We start from the raw sequence: 17,008 nt of genomic DNA, 5'->3' as shown, positions 1-17,008 counted from the left end.
AGAGGTCTGCCACACCATGTGGTCACCTCCGGGGCAGGCGGGAATCGAACTCATGTGGAAGCGGCTTTAGATTCTCAGTGCTGTGCTTTAACCCGCTACTCCACCAGGGAGGGCCACTTTCTAAAACTTAAAGAACACTGACATAAAATTGGTAAGCACAGACTGCCTGGTATTTAATACATATATATACATTCATTCATTCATTGATTAATAAGATATGTAAGGTGGAAAGAACATATAAAAATATAGTAAGGAACAGTGTACAATATTTATGATAGGAGAACCTGAGTGTGGAGTTTATTTTTTTAAAAGATTTATTTATTTATGCATACAAGAACTGGGGTACAGCCAGAGGTGTGGGAAGTGACAGGATTCACCAGAGACAGATGGGGGAACAGAACAGTCTGATACAGCTGAGGGGAGCAGGAGGCGGATCTGGAGAAGTCTGCCACACCATGTGGGTCATCTCCTTGGCTGGGGATTGAATTTGTGCTGAGTGGCTGCCAATAGCTTCATAGTGCTGTGGTTTAACCCGTTGAGCCACCAGGGAGGGCCCCTGAGTACAGAGTTTAAAATGAAAACTCTGCAAACAATTAAAAAAAAAACGTTTATATAGGAAAGTAGAAAAAATAAATAGAAATGCCTGAGAAGTAAAAGTTTGACTTTTGGGAAAACCACTCAAATTGACAAGATATTTCATTTTATAAAAGTTTTAGTATGGCATTTCAATCTTGTGTCTGGTAGAATAATTTAGGTTATGCTGTAGTAACAAGTGACCCCAAAATCCCACAGAAAGGACCACTATAGAAATAGAAACTGGAATATTTGGTGAACAATATTATGACCTATCACATGCCTCTAGATATATCATGTATAATACTATATCCCTTTTTCACCTTATATACCATTTTCTGTTTGCCCCATTAGCAAAAAGAAATAAAACTTCATTCTTATGTTCTAAAAAAACAATTTCAAAGAAAGCAGTTTCTATAAGGTAATAATTCAAGCTGATAACTAGGGTTAGTCATTTAAAATTTGGACAGTAAGATGGTAAAAACATAATTTCATGCCTACTTAAACCTGAAGTCTACCTATCCAGCCAGACAACACTGTAGAGCACAAGAAGTTGGTGTAAGCTTCCATACCTGGTGAGAGTAACACATCCCATTCCAAAAAATGTTTTAAATATTGCTCTTTGACATTATGGGAACTGAATTAAGGTGTCAGTTCTATGTGAATTACTATTTTCCAAGTCTGGATGAAGTGATTCAGATTTTAAATTCCATAACAAGACACTTTGCTTCCCCTTGTTTTTTATTTCATTAGGCCTCTGTTAAATTCCTGATTTACTGAATGGTTGATGGCTCAGAAACACTACTGTCATGATTTGCAATTGGTACCTCCCAAGAGTTTACAGATGTCTCAAGATTTTGGCTGAATGACAACAGCCACTTATCATTTAGCTAATTTCCCTTGCACTGAATTCATGAGAACAAAGCAAATGTTCAAAGCAAATGTAGTGATGTAGTGTCTGCATACTTTAAAAGAAGAGAATATGCTGACTCTCATTCCTGTATGCTTTAGACTTCTTTTTTCCATGGTTGATGACTAAGTGATCCTTCGATATTCATCAATATAATTAACCCTAAAAAAATCGATTTTGGGCTGGATGACTTTCCATTAGGTTATATTGTTCCTCTACTGAAACTGTAATTGTATTGTTTTTCGTGTGTGTAAGTGTGTGTGTGTGTGTGTGTGTGTGTGAGAGAGAGAGAGAGAGAGAGAGAGAGAGAGTTTAGACTAAAGCAACAGAAATATTTACTCTGATTATCTTTATTGGAGTCCAACATTTTACAAAAAGTATTTATGATCACTGTTGCACACTGAAAACCTTTTAAGCTAGACTAATGCTTCGTGAACATTAGTAAGAATAAAAAGAAATATCAATGAACAAACCTCTTCCTTCCTGGTGTCTCTTTATTTCCCTTGAGTGAACACACTCCTTTGTAGTGTCAGAAGAATTAGGGATCTTTGTTTCTTGCAACAACCCCTAAGGGAAAAGCTAGTGACAGAGATGCATGATGACTTAGATCATTTAGATCCTGTGTAGTGCCTGATGCTTCCATTCAGACTCTACTGCTATTAATAAGATGAAAGATGGAGTAATGGGTAGGATCGGAGCATCTATGCAGACAGTGGAGGACAATACATTCCTCAGCGTATTCAGGGGACATGTCTTGCTTGTTCAGAGAGCAAGGTTTAGTGCCTCCCTAAATAGAGATCATAGTATGCTAATGAGGTTTCAGCCACTTCAGTTCACTCAGGATTGGAATTGTATATGCTCTGATTCCTTTCTGTTCAGTTTGGATAGAGGTAGTTCTAAGCTGGTCAGCAAGATAAATTGAGACATTGTTCAAAGTAAATCAATCAAGTAACTGCCTTAACAATTCTGTTTCCCTGTTTTCTGTGACTCTGCTTCAATAACACCTGATAGCTTCTACCCTCACATTGTTGTGGCTACCCAAAGTGTCTACAGACATTGCCAAATGATCTTTGGGAGGGCGGGGGGCGGGGGGGGATCGCTCCAGCTAGGAAACACTGAAATAAAAGAATCACAAAAGCCACTTGAAATCCTACCATATATAAAAATGTAAGATTTTTATTCACATAAATTAAAATTACAGGACACAGTTATAGTGACTTTACCACTCTATAGATAGCTCATTTTTCATTCGGTAATTCAGCATTGACATTTTTGTTCCTCTCTCCTGCTCCTTGTTGATCTCATTCATTTCAGTTACACATAAGTGTGTGCACGCACACACGTGCACACCAGCATATGTAATCATATATATTATTGCTATCATTGCTTTTGAATAAATTGTTGTGTTAGGTTAACTAGTAAGAAAAACACAAGCTCAATTTTATTTATCTCTTCTCTGATCTTTATATGGATCCAAATTTCTGACTGATTTTCTTTAAAGAAACTCTTAAAATTTATTGCAAAAAACATATCTATGGGTAACAATGTCCCTTAGTTTTTATATTTCTGAGTAAGGCTTTACTTATTCCTTGGTTTTGAAGGATAATGTACACTATTTTAGGTTGATGGGCTTATCTTTCTGTCAACTCTTTAAATATTCACTCCACTTATTTGCTTGTGCAGGTTCTGAAGAGAAGCCAAATGCATTTTTTTCCTTTGCTCCTCTCCAGGTAATGCGTTCTTCCCTCCCTCTCCTATTGGCTTTGTCAGTCATTTTTCTTAATCTTTAATTTTGTGTAGTTTGAGAATACATGTAGTTTTCTGGCATATATCCTATCCTGAAGTTCTCTGGGCTCTCTGAATCTGTTGTTTGGTTTATGACATTAATTTAGAGGAAATTTTCAGCCTTTATTTTTCTAAATATTTGTTTCTGTTCCCTTATTTTATTTATGTCAGATATGTCCATTAAATGTGTTTGTGTTTCCACCCCAGTTCTTGGATGGTTCATTCCTCCCCTCCCAGCCTTTTTTCTCTTCACTTTTCAGTTGTGGATGTCTCTATTGAGATAGAGATTCCTCAGTCATGTCCTGTCTACCAAGTTCATCAGTCACTTTTCATGTTTATTACAGTGCTTTTCAACTGTCATTTACTTTTCATTCTTGACATTTATACCTCTCTATTTAAATTGCTCCTGTTCTTTAATGTTACCCACTTTTATCTCTGAGTCCTTAGTATATTAATAATTGTTTTAAATGCCCAGTCTGATAAGCCCAACATATGTGCCATACCTGAGGCTAGTTTTGATGCTCCTCTATCTCTTCAAACTGTTTTGTTTTTTGTTTTCCTTTTAGTTTTCTTTTCATTTTTTTTCAGATAGTCAGATATGATGTACTGGGTTGTAGAGGAACTGCATAACATCTGTTCCCAGGACACTGTTGATTGTGTGTTTCTGCTCCAGTAAGTTATCCTTCATTCTAAGTTTGAAGGTAGTGATTTGCTTTAAGACTGACTTTTATTAGTTTTTTTCAGCACTCACTTGTTAGACTCTAACGGATAGTTTTTTTTTTTAATGAATGATAGTACTAACGTTGTGTGGACATACCACACGTTACATTAAAACATCCCATAATACCGGAGATTTTCAGTGTTTCAAATCAACCTACATTAGCTATATTTTCCCCAAAAATAAATTCATGCTTATTAAGCTGCAGCTTAACTAAAAAGAACTTGGTACTACACATCAGTAGGGTGATGAACTTCAGTGAGATCTTGTCTCACCCCGTTCTCTGTCTCTCTTGTGTCATCCCATTCACCAAATTCTCTTCGCACAAGCATGTCCACAAAATCCATTCATGAGAGGAGGAAGGTATCCTCCAAATTCCTAAATCAGTCCTATTTCCCCGGACTACTATCCAACAGAACTTCCTTCCTCTACAAGTAGGGGTCGCTGCAGGATACACCGCTGTCACTGGGCGGACGCTCTGTCTCACGCGCCCGAGAGCCCTCTCAGCGGCTACCTGGTTTGGGGAAGTGTTTCTAGGAGACGGCGCTGGCCGACTGCGCCTGCGCGGTTGACGCTACCAGGGGCGGGCCGACTGACCCCGGCGAGGGCGGGCAGTGTTAGTTCCGCTGGGCTGCTTTTTGGTACGCTATCAGGCGGCTTGCAGGCTGACGTCTTCTCGGGATGGAGCACATCCGTACAACTAAGGTAGTAGGGAATAGAAGAGCTGTTTGCCACTGGCCCGAGGCTTACGGGGCAGAGCGGGGAGCAACGAGAGCTCAGCTGATGCGACCAGAACGGAGGACTGGCCGGGCGGGGGCCTGGTCCGGGATAGGAGGGGCCGGACCCCGGGAGGGAGGGGCGAGGCCAGCCTGATCTCGGAGGGTAGGGGCAGCTGGGACCGAAATGGGCGATGAGGCTGCCAGGACCCATCGGAGCAGGAGGCCTTGGGATACGGATGACGGGGGGGGCTTGAGGTTAAGTCCCAGGAAATTGGCCCCCGCCCTTTGAATGCTACTTTGTCGGGCAGAAATCGGGCTCCTTTAGCTTCAGGGCTTTCAGCCATTCACCGCCTTATCGAGTGGACAGTTGGTGGTACCCCAAATTAACATTACAATGCTGTGTAAGCTTTTCCTTGTTTACGTTTAATTGTCTTATGTCATAGATTATTGATGCAAGTGTTGGAGGAGCTGAGCTCTGCACTCAGCTTCATCTCAGTTGTCTTTTAGATTTGATACTTTTCATCTTTGTAATTCAAACTTTATGATCTTTCACATCAGCCTACAGAGGGGATAGAGAGGAGGGAAAGATTTTATTTCATATTTTAAAGTGTCTGATGAGATTCAGATTGTTCTTCAGTTAAGCTTAACAAACCCTTGCTTAATTTTTGTGTGAAAAGACATTCATTTTCGAGAACGAACAAGTATTCCGATAATTACAGATTTTAAAACTTGAAGGAAATGACATTAAAGTATTACTAGATTACTATATCACTTAAGTTTTATTTGGGGAGGGAGAAAAGATAAATCAAGACCCGTAACTGCTGAATAACAATATTTTAAGAATGACCTCAGGCAGTCAAAATCAAGAGGAAGACCTAGTGCGAACAAACTCTTTAGTGTTGCTGAAATCATCTGCCAGTTGCTGCTCATCCTGAAGTTACAGTTCATTTAGGAAAGAACAGCCATAGAGTATGTTCATTTATTTCATGGAGAATTTGAGATCTGTATCTTTAAATGTTTCATAATCCTTTAAGGTGTACATGGATTTTATTAGAGCTTCTTTTTATCATTGCATGTACTACATTTAATAAAATTGCAGATGCTAAAAACCAACTCCTTTTTAAAAATCTTTTTTTTTAATTAAAGAGACTGAAGGTAAGGCAACTCTAGAATTTAAGTTGCTGGCATTTAATGTATGAAAATAGAAGATGCAGAGGTGAAAATGGGGACTAGAAGAGATTAGGTTCTTTCCCTAGTTCCCATTTCAGATGTATACCATGCAGTAACTGTACATATGACTTTTCTTCTGTACGGGGCTGAATGTCATTTTTCTATCTTTCATTATACTTGCTACAGTGCATAGAACACACACACACACACACACACACACAAAGACAGTTAAAGTGAAGAGAATTTTATCAAATGGAACAAACTCTATTCCAAGATAAAAGTGAACCAAATATTAGAAAATCTTTAGGATCCCTTGGCTTATTTTCAACCTTTCCTCTTTAAATTTATGTTCACTGTGTGTCTTTGTTTTTACTTGTTTTTACTGTTGCTCTTTTATTTTCTTGAGGATTATTGCTGGTGATTTTAATTGTGTCTGATGTTCCTATTTAACTATTTAACTGCTAGTTGATAGACTGTTCTGATTAACCAGTTTTTGAATAATCAATTAATTTTTAATTAATTTTCTGATTTAGTCTCATGGAGAGCCCATGTTGGTGGTTTAGTAAGGTCCTTTTGTGACTTTTTAAAAATGGAGATATAATTGACTATCTACAGCTATACAATATAATGATTAACTGCTTTTATTATTATAAAATAATCACCAATCTATTCTGTACCTATACATAGTTAGGATTGTTTTGTTTTGTTTTGTTTTTAATGATGAGGTGCTTATGATTTTTCCAAAGACTGAGAGATTTCTTATTTTTTATTAGTTACATCTCAAGTGTGCTCCTTTATTACTTTGGGTTAGTTTTGTAGCATTTAGCAGCAACTACTTAGGAATAATCTTAAATTGGTGTATGTAGACAACACTTAAGCAAATATTTACCAAGTACCTATTAGTTGTGCTAGGTTCCAGGTGTCATGGGCCCCATCATGCATTCTGATAATTTTTTGGACTATAACAATTTCTTAAATTGTAGTTATCCTTAAAAGATTCATTTGAACATAGTCAACTAGTTTCTACTGTGTATAAGGTTTCACTTGGACATAATTAATTTTCTGCAAGTTAGTTTTATTTCAAAACTAAAAATGAATTGCTGTAATTGTATTTAGCTGTTTTGAATTGTGTTTAGTCACTAATGAACAATTGACATAGAATAGTAATATGTAACTTTTTAGTAATTTGTTCTGAATTGCTCAGATACTCATAAAGTAATAATTACCATTTTACTGATAACTGTGCATCAATATAGCCAACTATACAGGATTATTTCACAGTATTTCACATGTTAATTTATAAAAAAATGATCATTTATTTCTTAAATGACCTTGCCAGTTGGATACATTATGCTTTATTTACAGATAGGGAGAAAATATTGACTCCAAAAACTGCTCTCTTCTTTTGTCTCTGTAGCTTTAATCTAATATATTGTAACAATTGTTAAAATGTATTAATATTCAGAAACCAAGTTCCCCCTAACACTTTCTTAACTTAAGTAAATAAGGTTTTTCTAGTAGCATTATTTTTTGTATTGTTTGTGGTCATTTTTTAATTGCATACTAATTAGAAATTTATCAGAGAAGGTATTTTTAGCAGAGTACCAGTTAAATGACTTTATAGTTCCAAAATTCAAGAACAGATATAGCCTGTCTTAATCACATCTGGCTTACTAAGTGTATAATAGCAATAAAGATGTCAAGGCCTGAATTTGGTTTTTTAAGGATCATTTCCAAACTATTCTTAATGAACATTGTAACTACTGCCTATTTGAACACTAATTTTACCATAATGGGATAGTCTTGCCAAGAAACAATGGGAGATATGAAGACACATTTCTTCTTTATGCAGCCTTTCTCCTGCCAGACTCCAGTGCTGCTTAAATCACATGTTTATGTGAATGATATTGTACTATTTATGACTGAAACTCTACAAAAGGAAATGAAGAATGATTTCCTAAGCTATATGTGAAAGATTGATATTACGTTTTATAGGAAATAACATTTTGGTCACATGAATGAATTGAGAAATGTATTATTTTTCTCATACATGTTTGGTTTTCATTCACAATTCCTGGCTTTCAGCTTTCAAAAGCCCTTGGTCTAAGTGCTTTGAGTTATAAAACTGTCTTTTGCTTGGCTAATAAGGTGGCTTTTTGGAAGTTGTGAGAGTGGGTTGCCAAGGAATTCACTCATTAAGGAGAGGTTGGAACTTCCAGCCCCTCACCCCACCACCTCTGGGGAGGGGACTGAGCCTGGAGGTTGAGATCTATGTCCAAAGGCCAATGATTCAGTCAACCATGTCTCTTTAATGAAGGCTAAAAGGAGGGGTCTTGAAGAGCTTCCAGGTTGGTGAATGAGTGGAAATTCGGGAGGAATGGTGCACCTAGAGAGGGCATGGAGGCTTTGTGCTCTTTCCCCCATATCTTATTATATGCATAACTTCCCATGGCATTGAGTTGTGTTTTTAATACCCTGTGTAATAGGTTGATCATCTACGGAGCAAATGTGTTTCCTGAGTTCTGTATGCTATTCTAGCAACTGAACCCGAATGCATGTTCAGTTAGTCAGAATCACAAATAATAATCTGGGCTTGCCAGAGGCACCTGAAATCTGAGGAAGTGGTCCTGGAAGCCTCCCATCTGCAGCCAGTTATTCAAAACTCCAGTGTGGAGCATGCTTGGGGTTTTCTACAGAGTCTGAAGTGGTGGGTGGTCTTGGTAGACTGAACTTTTATCTCATGGGTAGGTAGTTTTAGAACTGAGATGAATTATCATGCCCAAGAATTATTTGTTGGTGTGTGGAAGTCTCAGCACCCATGACCCTATTGGAAATATGGCTCTGATATGAAGATTATTTCTTAGAGTTTGTTACACAGTGGAGTGCACTGTGAAACTCAGACCCCAATGAGCCTCAAACTGAGTTATTTCAAAAGTAATGCCCATTTTGTTTTTAGCTTGCTACTCTTTTTTTGTTTGCTTTAAAACTTTTTTTTTTTAAGATTTATTTATGCATACAGAACTGGGGTACAAGCCAGAGGTGCAGGGGATGTGAGAAGATTCGCCAGAGACAGAGTGAGGGACAGAACAGTCAGATAGACAAAGTACACTGCTGAGGGGAGTAGAGGGTGGGTCAGGAGAGGTCTGCAGTGCCATGTGGGTCACCTCCCGGGCAGGGGATCAAACTCACACTGAAGCAGCTGTGCTGGCTTGCAGTGCTACATCCTAACCTGTTGCACCACCAGGCAGGGCCCTGCTACTCCTTTGTCATTAGAATGTGAGATCATACATATATACACATCTATAAACAAATTATACAAAGATGGGAGGAGATGCAGAATGTACTGAGAATAAAGAGAACTGGCCGTTATTTTAGTTATTTTTAAAAATAAGAGTGTAGATTTTGAGCAATACCTGAATGATTTTCCCCACAGTGAAATAGCAGTGAAAGTGCTATTTTCACTGTCATTATTTTTTTTTAAGATTAATTTATTTATGCATACAAGAACTAAGGTTACAGGCCAGAGGTGTGGGGGTGAGAGGATTCTCCAGAGACACAGTGGGGAATAGAACAGGTGGATCTACTGAAATATACTACTGAGGGGAACAGTGGGTGCGACAGGAGAGATCTGCCATGACATGTGGGTCACCTCCCTGACCAGTGTTGCAGTCACTGAGGATAGCTTCATAGTGCTGCGCTTTACCACCTGTTTTACCACCAGGGAGGGTCCCTTCACTATCATTAATTTTATCTCATGTTATAGGAAGCTTGCAGAGATTAAATAAAGTAATCTGCTCTGACTCAAGTAGCTAGTGCCACTAAAGAGGTGGAGCTGAGAAGTTGAATCCAGGCCTTTCTGATATCTTATAACCATTATACTCTCCTGCTTCAGAAAGTAATTATATCTAATCAAAATAATTTGAACAATGAGGTAGGTCAGTATGTAGGGATGGAGAGGAAGAAATGGATTAGTGGAATTCAGGGTGGTAGCTGACTCTGAGGGTCTAGAGAGAAAAGGGAAAGTTCAGATCCAGAGCAATAGATTTGGGAATTGGAGTCAGTTATCACGGAAATATTCTATTGTGGATGAGCTTATGCAAGGAGAATATGCAGAGACTGTAGAGAAGAGGGTGAAGATTAATAGAATATGAAAGCTAGAACTCTGGGAATACCTAAGTATTCCCAAGTATAGGAAGAGGGGCCAGAGAAAAATATTAGGAATAAATTGGAAAGAGGTGAACCACAGATAAAAAGGGAACAGTCTTCCCTATTTTGTTTTCCTCTTTTGTTCCTTCCTCTTTTCCCCCCTCCTGCCTTGCTCCCTCTTTTCCCATGAGCCAGCTATTGTTGTAGTACTAGGGAAATGGTGAATAAATCAGATAAAATTCCTGCCTTAACTTATTTTCTCTTTGGGGAGGTCATAATAAAGTGAACATGTCAAATATATATTTTGGTAGATGTAGCGAATACTGTGGAGAGTGCCAGAGTGTGGCGGAGAGGACCAGCAGTAAATAGGGAAAGTGACACTTACAGAGAGAGTGACACTTAAGTGGGGACCTGAAAGACATAAGGGAGTAGCCATCTCCATATGGTGTGTGGGAGTGCGTATAGATGTCTTTCCAGAAAGGGGAACAGAAAGAATAGGATCAAAAATCCCCTAGGTTGGGCATGCCTGGTTGGTAAGAATTAGCAAGAGGACCAGTGTGGCTAAAGTGTAGAGAGTCTAGGAGAGAGCATGGACGATTCAAACTGGGGAGGTTGGAGGGGGAGCGCAAGTTACTGTGAGACCTTGAAGGCTAACGAGAAATCTTTGCTTTTATGGAGTAACATGTGAACCCATTCATAGAATCTCATCTGTTTCTAACATTGCAGAAAGTCAAAGGAAGATGGGACTAAAAAGTGCCCATTGAATTTATGATGTTTCATTTGGTGATTTATATAGCCAGCCACTGGTGGTATATGATTCATTAAAGTAGATAAGTAGCTGTCCTTTTGATGTTTACTTCCACTTCGTGAAGTCAATTTGATGCTCTTTATTTTTTGTTAGCTAGTTCTTGGCAAGATTCAGTGCTGTGGAGTGTGGAATAATGATTCTGAATGACGCAAGGGTGTCTAGCTATAGGGAGGAAGCACAACACAACAGATCAGAGAAGCTGTGATAGTGCATTTAGCAGCTCTAGTAGCCATTGCCATGTAGTTGTTCAACAAGTTAGTCACATGACGTTGAGGGAGCTATTGTTCCCTCTCTGTTCCAGAGACCACTATCCCCTTGTGGGGTAGTTAGGTGTCTGCATTTTCTGAATGTGATTGAGTCTGTGTGAGTCCCTGTGTTTTTCACTTCCCACTTTGTAGTCAGCTGAAATTCCAACTCCTGTTGACCCCATTAGGATGCCTTTTGGTACAATCCCATAGTTGGCAACAGTTAAATTGGCACCTGTCGTCCTTTACCATAGTGACCACACCCTCCAGTTCTTTTCATTCTGCTCCATTTGCTTCTGTGTTTATTCTTTCTTGTCATACGTTTTTCCCCAAGCCCATTTCTCTTTTCCCTGTGGTGATAACTATAGTTAAAGAACACTATTTCTGTACTTCTCTCATGCTAGTGACCTGAGGTTGTAGTTGCTTCCTAAATATCTAGTTTAAAACATTTCCAAGAAGATACTAGGAATAATATCTATAGCAACATCTGTTAAATACTTTCAGTTCTTTCATGAAAAGGAGAAATATGAAGTGTTAGTTGCTGTTTAGAAATAGAAATTGATGAAGTGATTTGAAATTCTGTGACTTGAAATTTGCTGACAATTTTAGCAAAGATCAGATTTCCTTTGTTTCAAAAAGTATTTAGCACAATGGCATAGGGTTATACTATACAACTTACTAACTGCTGTTAACTAGCTATGTGACGTGGGGACGTTTAATTAATCTCAGCTACTCTGTGGATAGTAATAGTACCTACCACACAGGAGTTATGAAACTTTAAAAAAATAATATATGTTAAGGGCTTATAGTACCAGGCCTGTATTATGATCTCTACACCTGTCAGAAATTGTTATTTTATTTATAATATATTACATACATACATATATATATAGGTATATATATAGGCATGTATATATATGACAACATGAACTTGTAAGAGATCAGAGCTAGGATGTAGTTTGGGGAGCCATTACATATAAGGTAAAATAGTGACAGTAGATAAGATTGATTATTAAGATTGGAGCCCAGATGACTAAGTCATGAATTGGGGGTGGGCAGAGAGGGTTAGAATTGAAATGAGAAGTGGTATGGTTGTTCTGCATGTAGATAATTATGTATAAGGTTTGCATGCTTAGTTGAGAAATTATAAGGATATGACTGGAGCACAAGAGATGTTTAAAACTCCAGATTAAAACACTCATGTGGAATGTTTTAAAAAAAATTAATTAAATAACATTTAATTAAAAACGGTAATAAAATCTGACCCCCTCTTTTAAATTACTTGAAAAGTGCATGTGTATGTATATATATATGACTTATCTTTATTTTTATATAGTCTTACATACACACTTATATATAATCTTATATGTGTGTGAGTGTATGTTTATATCTTCTGAGTAGCTATAGACAAAATGAAGCTAATACAGATTGTTAGCTTCAGTAGTGTTAAGCCTTTAGGGTAACCTTTATTTCTATGTATTATTAATTCTCTTCTTTAGAACCACTAACACTTAGTTTTAATTGTGTCAGGAAATAAGGCAGGTGAGATTTATATGATGTTGGTGTTGGTTGACTGTAATGTCTTTACAGCCAAGTCTAATGCAGTTGAAGGAGGAGTAAATAGTAGTTGACCCCACTGTCTTAAATATGTTGAAATTTAAGTGGTTTTTTTTAAATGTATTTTTGAGGTAATGCTGATTCACTGAACGTCATTCAGGGTATAGGTTCACTCCTCTTCAGATGTATATTCTAATGTCGCACCCACCACCAAAGTACTTATGATCCTCCACCAGTGTCCTTCCTCTTTTGGTAACCTCAATTAGATTTCTAGGGTTTGCATTAGTTTAGTTTTATCTGTTCCTTTGTTTTGTTTATATTCCAATGTGAGTGAAATCTTCTGATTTATTTGCTTAGCATAATTCCCTCCAGCACCATCCATGTTTTTGAGAATGGTAAGATTTTATTTAAAAAAAAAAAAACAAACAAACAGCTGAATCATATATAACAGAGACATTTCCCCAGGGGTGGAGTGGGGAAATGGATCAAAAACGGTTGGAGAAGGGAGCGCCCTGGACTATGGTGATGGCACATGGGTAATTTGGTGATGGGCAGCCAGAGGGGTGGGGGTTACAACTGAGATGGAAAGAGGTACAAAATGATGTGAAAATAAACTATTGTTTAAAAAAAATAGCTTGAATCATATCCCATTGTACATATATGCTACTTTTTTTTTAAAGATATATTTATGCTTACAGAACTGGGGTACAGTTTAGAGGTGTGGTGGGTGAAAAGATTCACCATAGACAGAGTGGGGAGCAGAACAGGCAGAGTTACTGAAATACACTGCTGAGGGGAGCAGTGGGTGGGTCAGGAGAGCTCTGCTCTGCCATGTGGGTCCGCCCCTGGAGGGGAATCGAACTTGTGCTGCAGTGGCTTTGGAGAGCTTTATAATGTGGAACTTTAACCTGTTGCACCACCAGACAGAGACCATGCTACTTATTCTTAATCCACTCATCTGGTTGCATTCTTAGATTGTTCCCATAACTTAGCTGTGTTGATAGTGCTACTGTGAACCTGTGTCCATTATGCATATGTCCCTTTGAATTAGTGTTTTTGCATTCCTCAGGTACATTCCTAGGGGTGGAATTGCTGTAACATTGTAGTAAATTTCATTTTTGATTTGAAGTGTATGGCTTAATTGAAGTTAGATTTTATCAAAGAAGAAATGGTCCTTAATAATGAAATAAATGTTGACCTTTAAGTGAATCTTTATTCAGTGTGTAAGAAGGAAGTTTTCTTATTCTTTTAAAAAACAGTGTGTGATGGCCCTCCCAGGTGGTGCAGCGGGTTAAAGCACAGCACTGAGAAGCTAAAGCCACTTCCCCATGAGTTCGATTCCCGCCTGCCCCAGAGGTGACCACAGGGCGTGGCAGATCTCTCCTGACCCGCCCGCTGCTCAGCAGTGTATTTGGTCGATCTGCCTGTTCTGCTTCCCATTCTGTCTCTGGTGAAGCCTCCCACCACCCCGAGCCTCTGGCCTGTACCCCAGTTCTGTATGCACAAATAAATAAATCTTAAAAAAAAAAACAAAAACTGTGTGAGATGATCTGCTATGTCAAATAACTGTCAGAACTGAGACATATAAATTAGAGTGATTCTCTGAGTTCTCAGAGGAAAGTGTTTCTATTGTTTTGTCCATGCAGATACATCTTTTATCAAAAATATTTTAAATTTGTGTTTAAATTTTAACTTTTTAAACACTCTGCTTTAAGCCAAACTCCATTTTAAGTGGTAGTTATTGATTACTTTGGAATTAAAATTCATAAAATCATTGTGAGTTAAAATTTTTTAACTCGCAATTATTATTTTACTTGTTTTCCCACCACAAATATCCTTTTCATAACTGTATTCTCTTACACATTCCTCACCAATTCACTCATCAGTGGTAACCCTGTGTATGCGTGCACACATGTGCTGCCTATCTGCAATTAATAAAGATGTACTACGCACTTCACTGCTTCAACCACAGAGGAGGCAGAAGCAGCATATGGCATAATCTATGCTGGGAATTCAGAGCCTGGAAGAAATATAAAAATAGGCTTTCAGTAACTAATTGATTTCCTGTGATGATAGAATATTTATCAGAAAGATTGGCAGAATCCCTGCAGTTAGCTAGATGGAAGAGACCATTTTGGGGCAAGGGAGAACAGTATGAATAAAAACAGAGCTGAGGCCCTCCCTGGTGGCGCAGTGGGTTAAAGCACAGCACTAAGAACCTAAAGCCACTTCAGCATGAGTTTGATCCCCGCCTGCCCCGGAGGTGACCACTTGGCGCGGCAGACCTCTCCTGACCTGCCCGCTGCTCCCCTCAGCAGTGGACTTCGTCGATCTGCCTGTTCTGTTCCCCACTCTGTCTCTGGTGAAGCCTCTCACCGCCCCTGAGCCTCTGGCCTGTACCCCAGTTCTGTATGCACAAATAAATAAATCTTTAAAAAAAAAAACCCAGCTGAACACAAAGCAATGTCCTTGATGGAGAGGTGAGGAGACTAAAGATTAAGGGGAGTTTTGCAGCCATTTAATTGTTAAGTGATTTAACATTTCTGGTAGTTTACTTCTATAACTCTAGACAATAACCTTATATATGTCTTACTTGAGTAATTACTTTAAAAAATATAATGACTGGGATATGAGAAATGTTTTTTGCTTATTTATATCACACCCCTTCATTCTATTCTCAATATTTGTGTTAGTATTTTTTACAGAGTTCTTTTCTATTGGTTACCATTGTAATGGTAAGTAGTACCCATGTTGTTTGTGGGAGTTTATATATATATATATATATATATATATATGCACACACACATACATATATATGTATGTATATATATATTCCCCCCAAAAGATACATGAAACAATGTTCAATATTAAATGAACTAATAGTTTTTAATAGGGGAAAAAAATTGAAAGTGGTAATTTTAAAGTTTTGGGATAACAGAAAAAAAGTTTATACTACTTTTTTAATGAGAAATAACATCTTCTGTTTTTTAGGTTGAACAAGTGAAATTACTTGACAGATTCGCTACCAGCAACAAATCATTAACAGGAACATTGTATCTTACTGCTACACATCTTTTATTTATAGACTCTCACCAGAAAGAAACCTGGGTAAGGAGTACCTCCTCTGCTTACTGTTTAAAATACTTGTAATCATGAACTTGGCTTATTGCTGTGTTTTATTTTGAACATCAGCAAAGAATTTTAATTACTGGTTACCTATCTCAATTGAACATTTTTTAGAGTCTCTACATCATTTCTACCCTCCCTTCTAACAAAATAATATCATGTGGAATATGGAATTATTTTGCAAATAACCAGCAAGTCTTTTAATCTACATAAATAATTACAAACTACTTTTTTTTCTTAATTGAGGTAACATTGGTTTATAATAGTTATTTGTCTTTTTAAAAATTTCTTTTTAATCTAAATAATATATGTACATGTTAACAGGTCAAATGGTATATCCTATAGTATTTTTGTATCAAGTTGTAGTAACAAATTATTTTTTTTTCTTATTTCCTACTAACATAAATAATGAGTAATGGGCATTTTTTATATACGTGTGTGTGTGTGTGTATTTTTTTTCCTGTATATATTCAGAGTTTTTCAGGTATTTCTTGGGGGTAAAATGATCTGGTTTTAGATACATGCATTTTCAGCTTTATTAAATATGTGAATTAAGAATAATTTAACTATAGCATATAACATTTTAGACTTTCAGGAGGGCATTTCTAACATTTTTGCAGAGAATACAATACCTAGTGCTTTTCATAATGATGATCAAATTTTTTTGCTTTGCCATGCTATAGATATTGCACCACCATATTGCTTCTGTGGAGAAACTGGCTTTGACCACTTCTGGATGTCCACTTGTAATTCAGTGCAAGAACTTCAGGATTGTGCATTTTATTGTTCCCAGAGAAAGAGATTGCCATGACATTTACAACTCTTTGCTACAACTGTCAAAACAAGGTACTGATCTTAGACAGCACAGCTTATCTGCTCAATTTTGAAATGGATTATCTAAGATACTTTATTTAATGTCTATTGTTATTTTATACTTTACCCTATTCTTAAGTCAAGTTCTTGTGCATTCCAGAAAATTTTGTGTAGAAAGTTAAAATCTTCTAATCTGAATTTTAGGAACTATAAGAATAGTTCCAAAAGATAGCATAGTAAGAGGGGAAAAGCAGAGTGTACATTATGCTGACTTGAAAAACCACAGATTTATATTAATTTTTTTAAAAAGATTTATTTATTTGTGCATACAGAACTAGGGTGCAGGCCAGAGGCTCAGGGGCAGTGAGAGGCTTCACCAGAGACAGAGTGGGGAACAGAACAGGCAGATCGACGAAGTACACTGCTGAGGGGAGCAGC

The 17,008-nt window shown here is 37.5% G+C and overlaps 1 protein-coding gene across 2 annotated transcripts in view; it reads left to right on the top strand.

The window, feature by feature from the left end:
- Positions 1 to 4,574: 4,574 nt before the first annotated feature.
- MTMR6 (myotubularin related protein 6) overlaps positions 4,575 to 17,008 on the top strand; it is a 28,601-nt gene continuing 16,167 nt past the window's right edge. For both annotated transcript variants that reach the window (XM_012723333.1, XM_012723332.1), the window contains exons 1-3: positions 4,575 to 4,691; positions 15,623 to 15,739; positions 16,441 to 16,603. In XM_012723333.1, the coding sequence (XP_012578787.1) occupies positions 4,668 to 4,691; positions 15,623 to 15,739; positions 16,441 to 16,603 (304 nt within the window). In that variant the 5' untranslated portion in view covers positions 4,575 to 4,667. The remainder of the gene's footprint in view (positions 4,692 to 15,622; positions 15,740 to 16,440; positions 16,604 to 17,008) is intronic.

Source organism: Condylura cristata, unplaced genomic scaffold (genome assembly GCF_000260355.1).
Source record: "Condylura cristata isolate star-nosed mole 26May11 unplaced genomic scaffold, ConCri1.0 scaffold00010, whole genome shotgun sequence".
Taxonomy (NCBI): Eukaryota; Metazoa; Chordata; class Mammalia; order Eulipotyphla; family Talpidae; genus Condylura; species Condylura cristata.
Note: the sequence above shows the minus strand (reverse complement) of the source record. Positions and strands in the feature narration are given on the sequence as shown.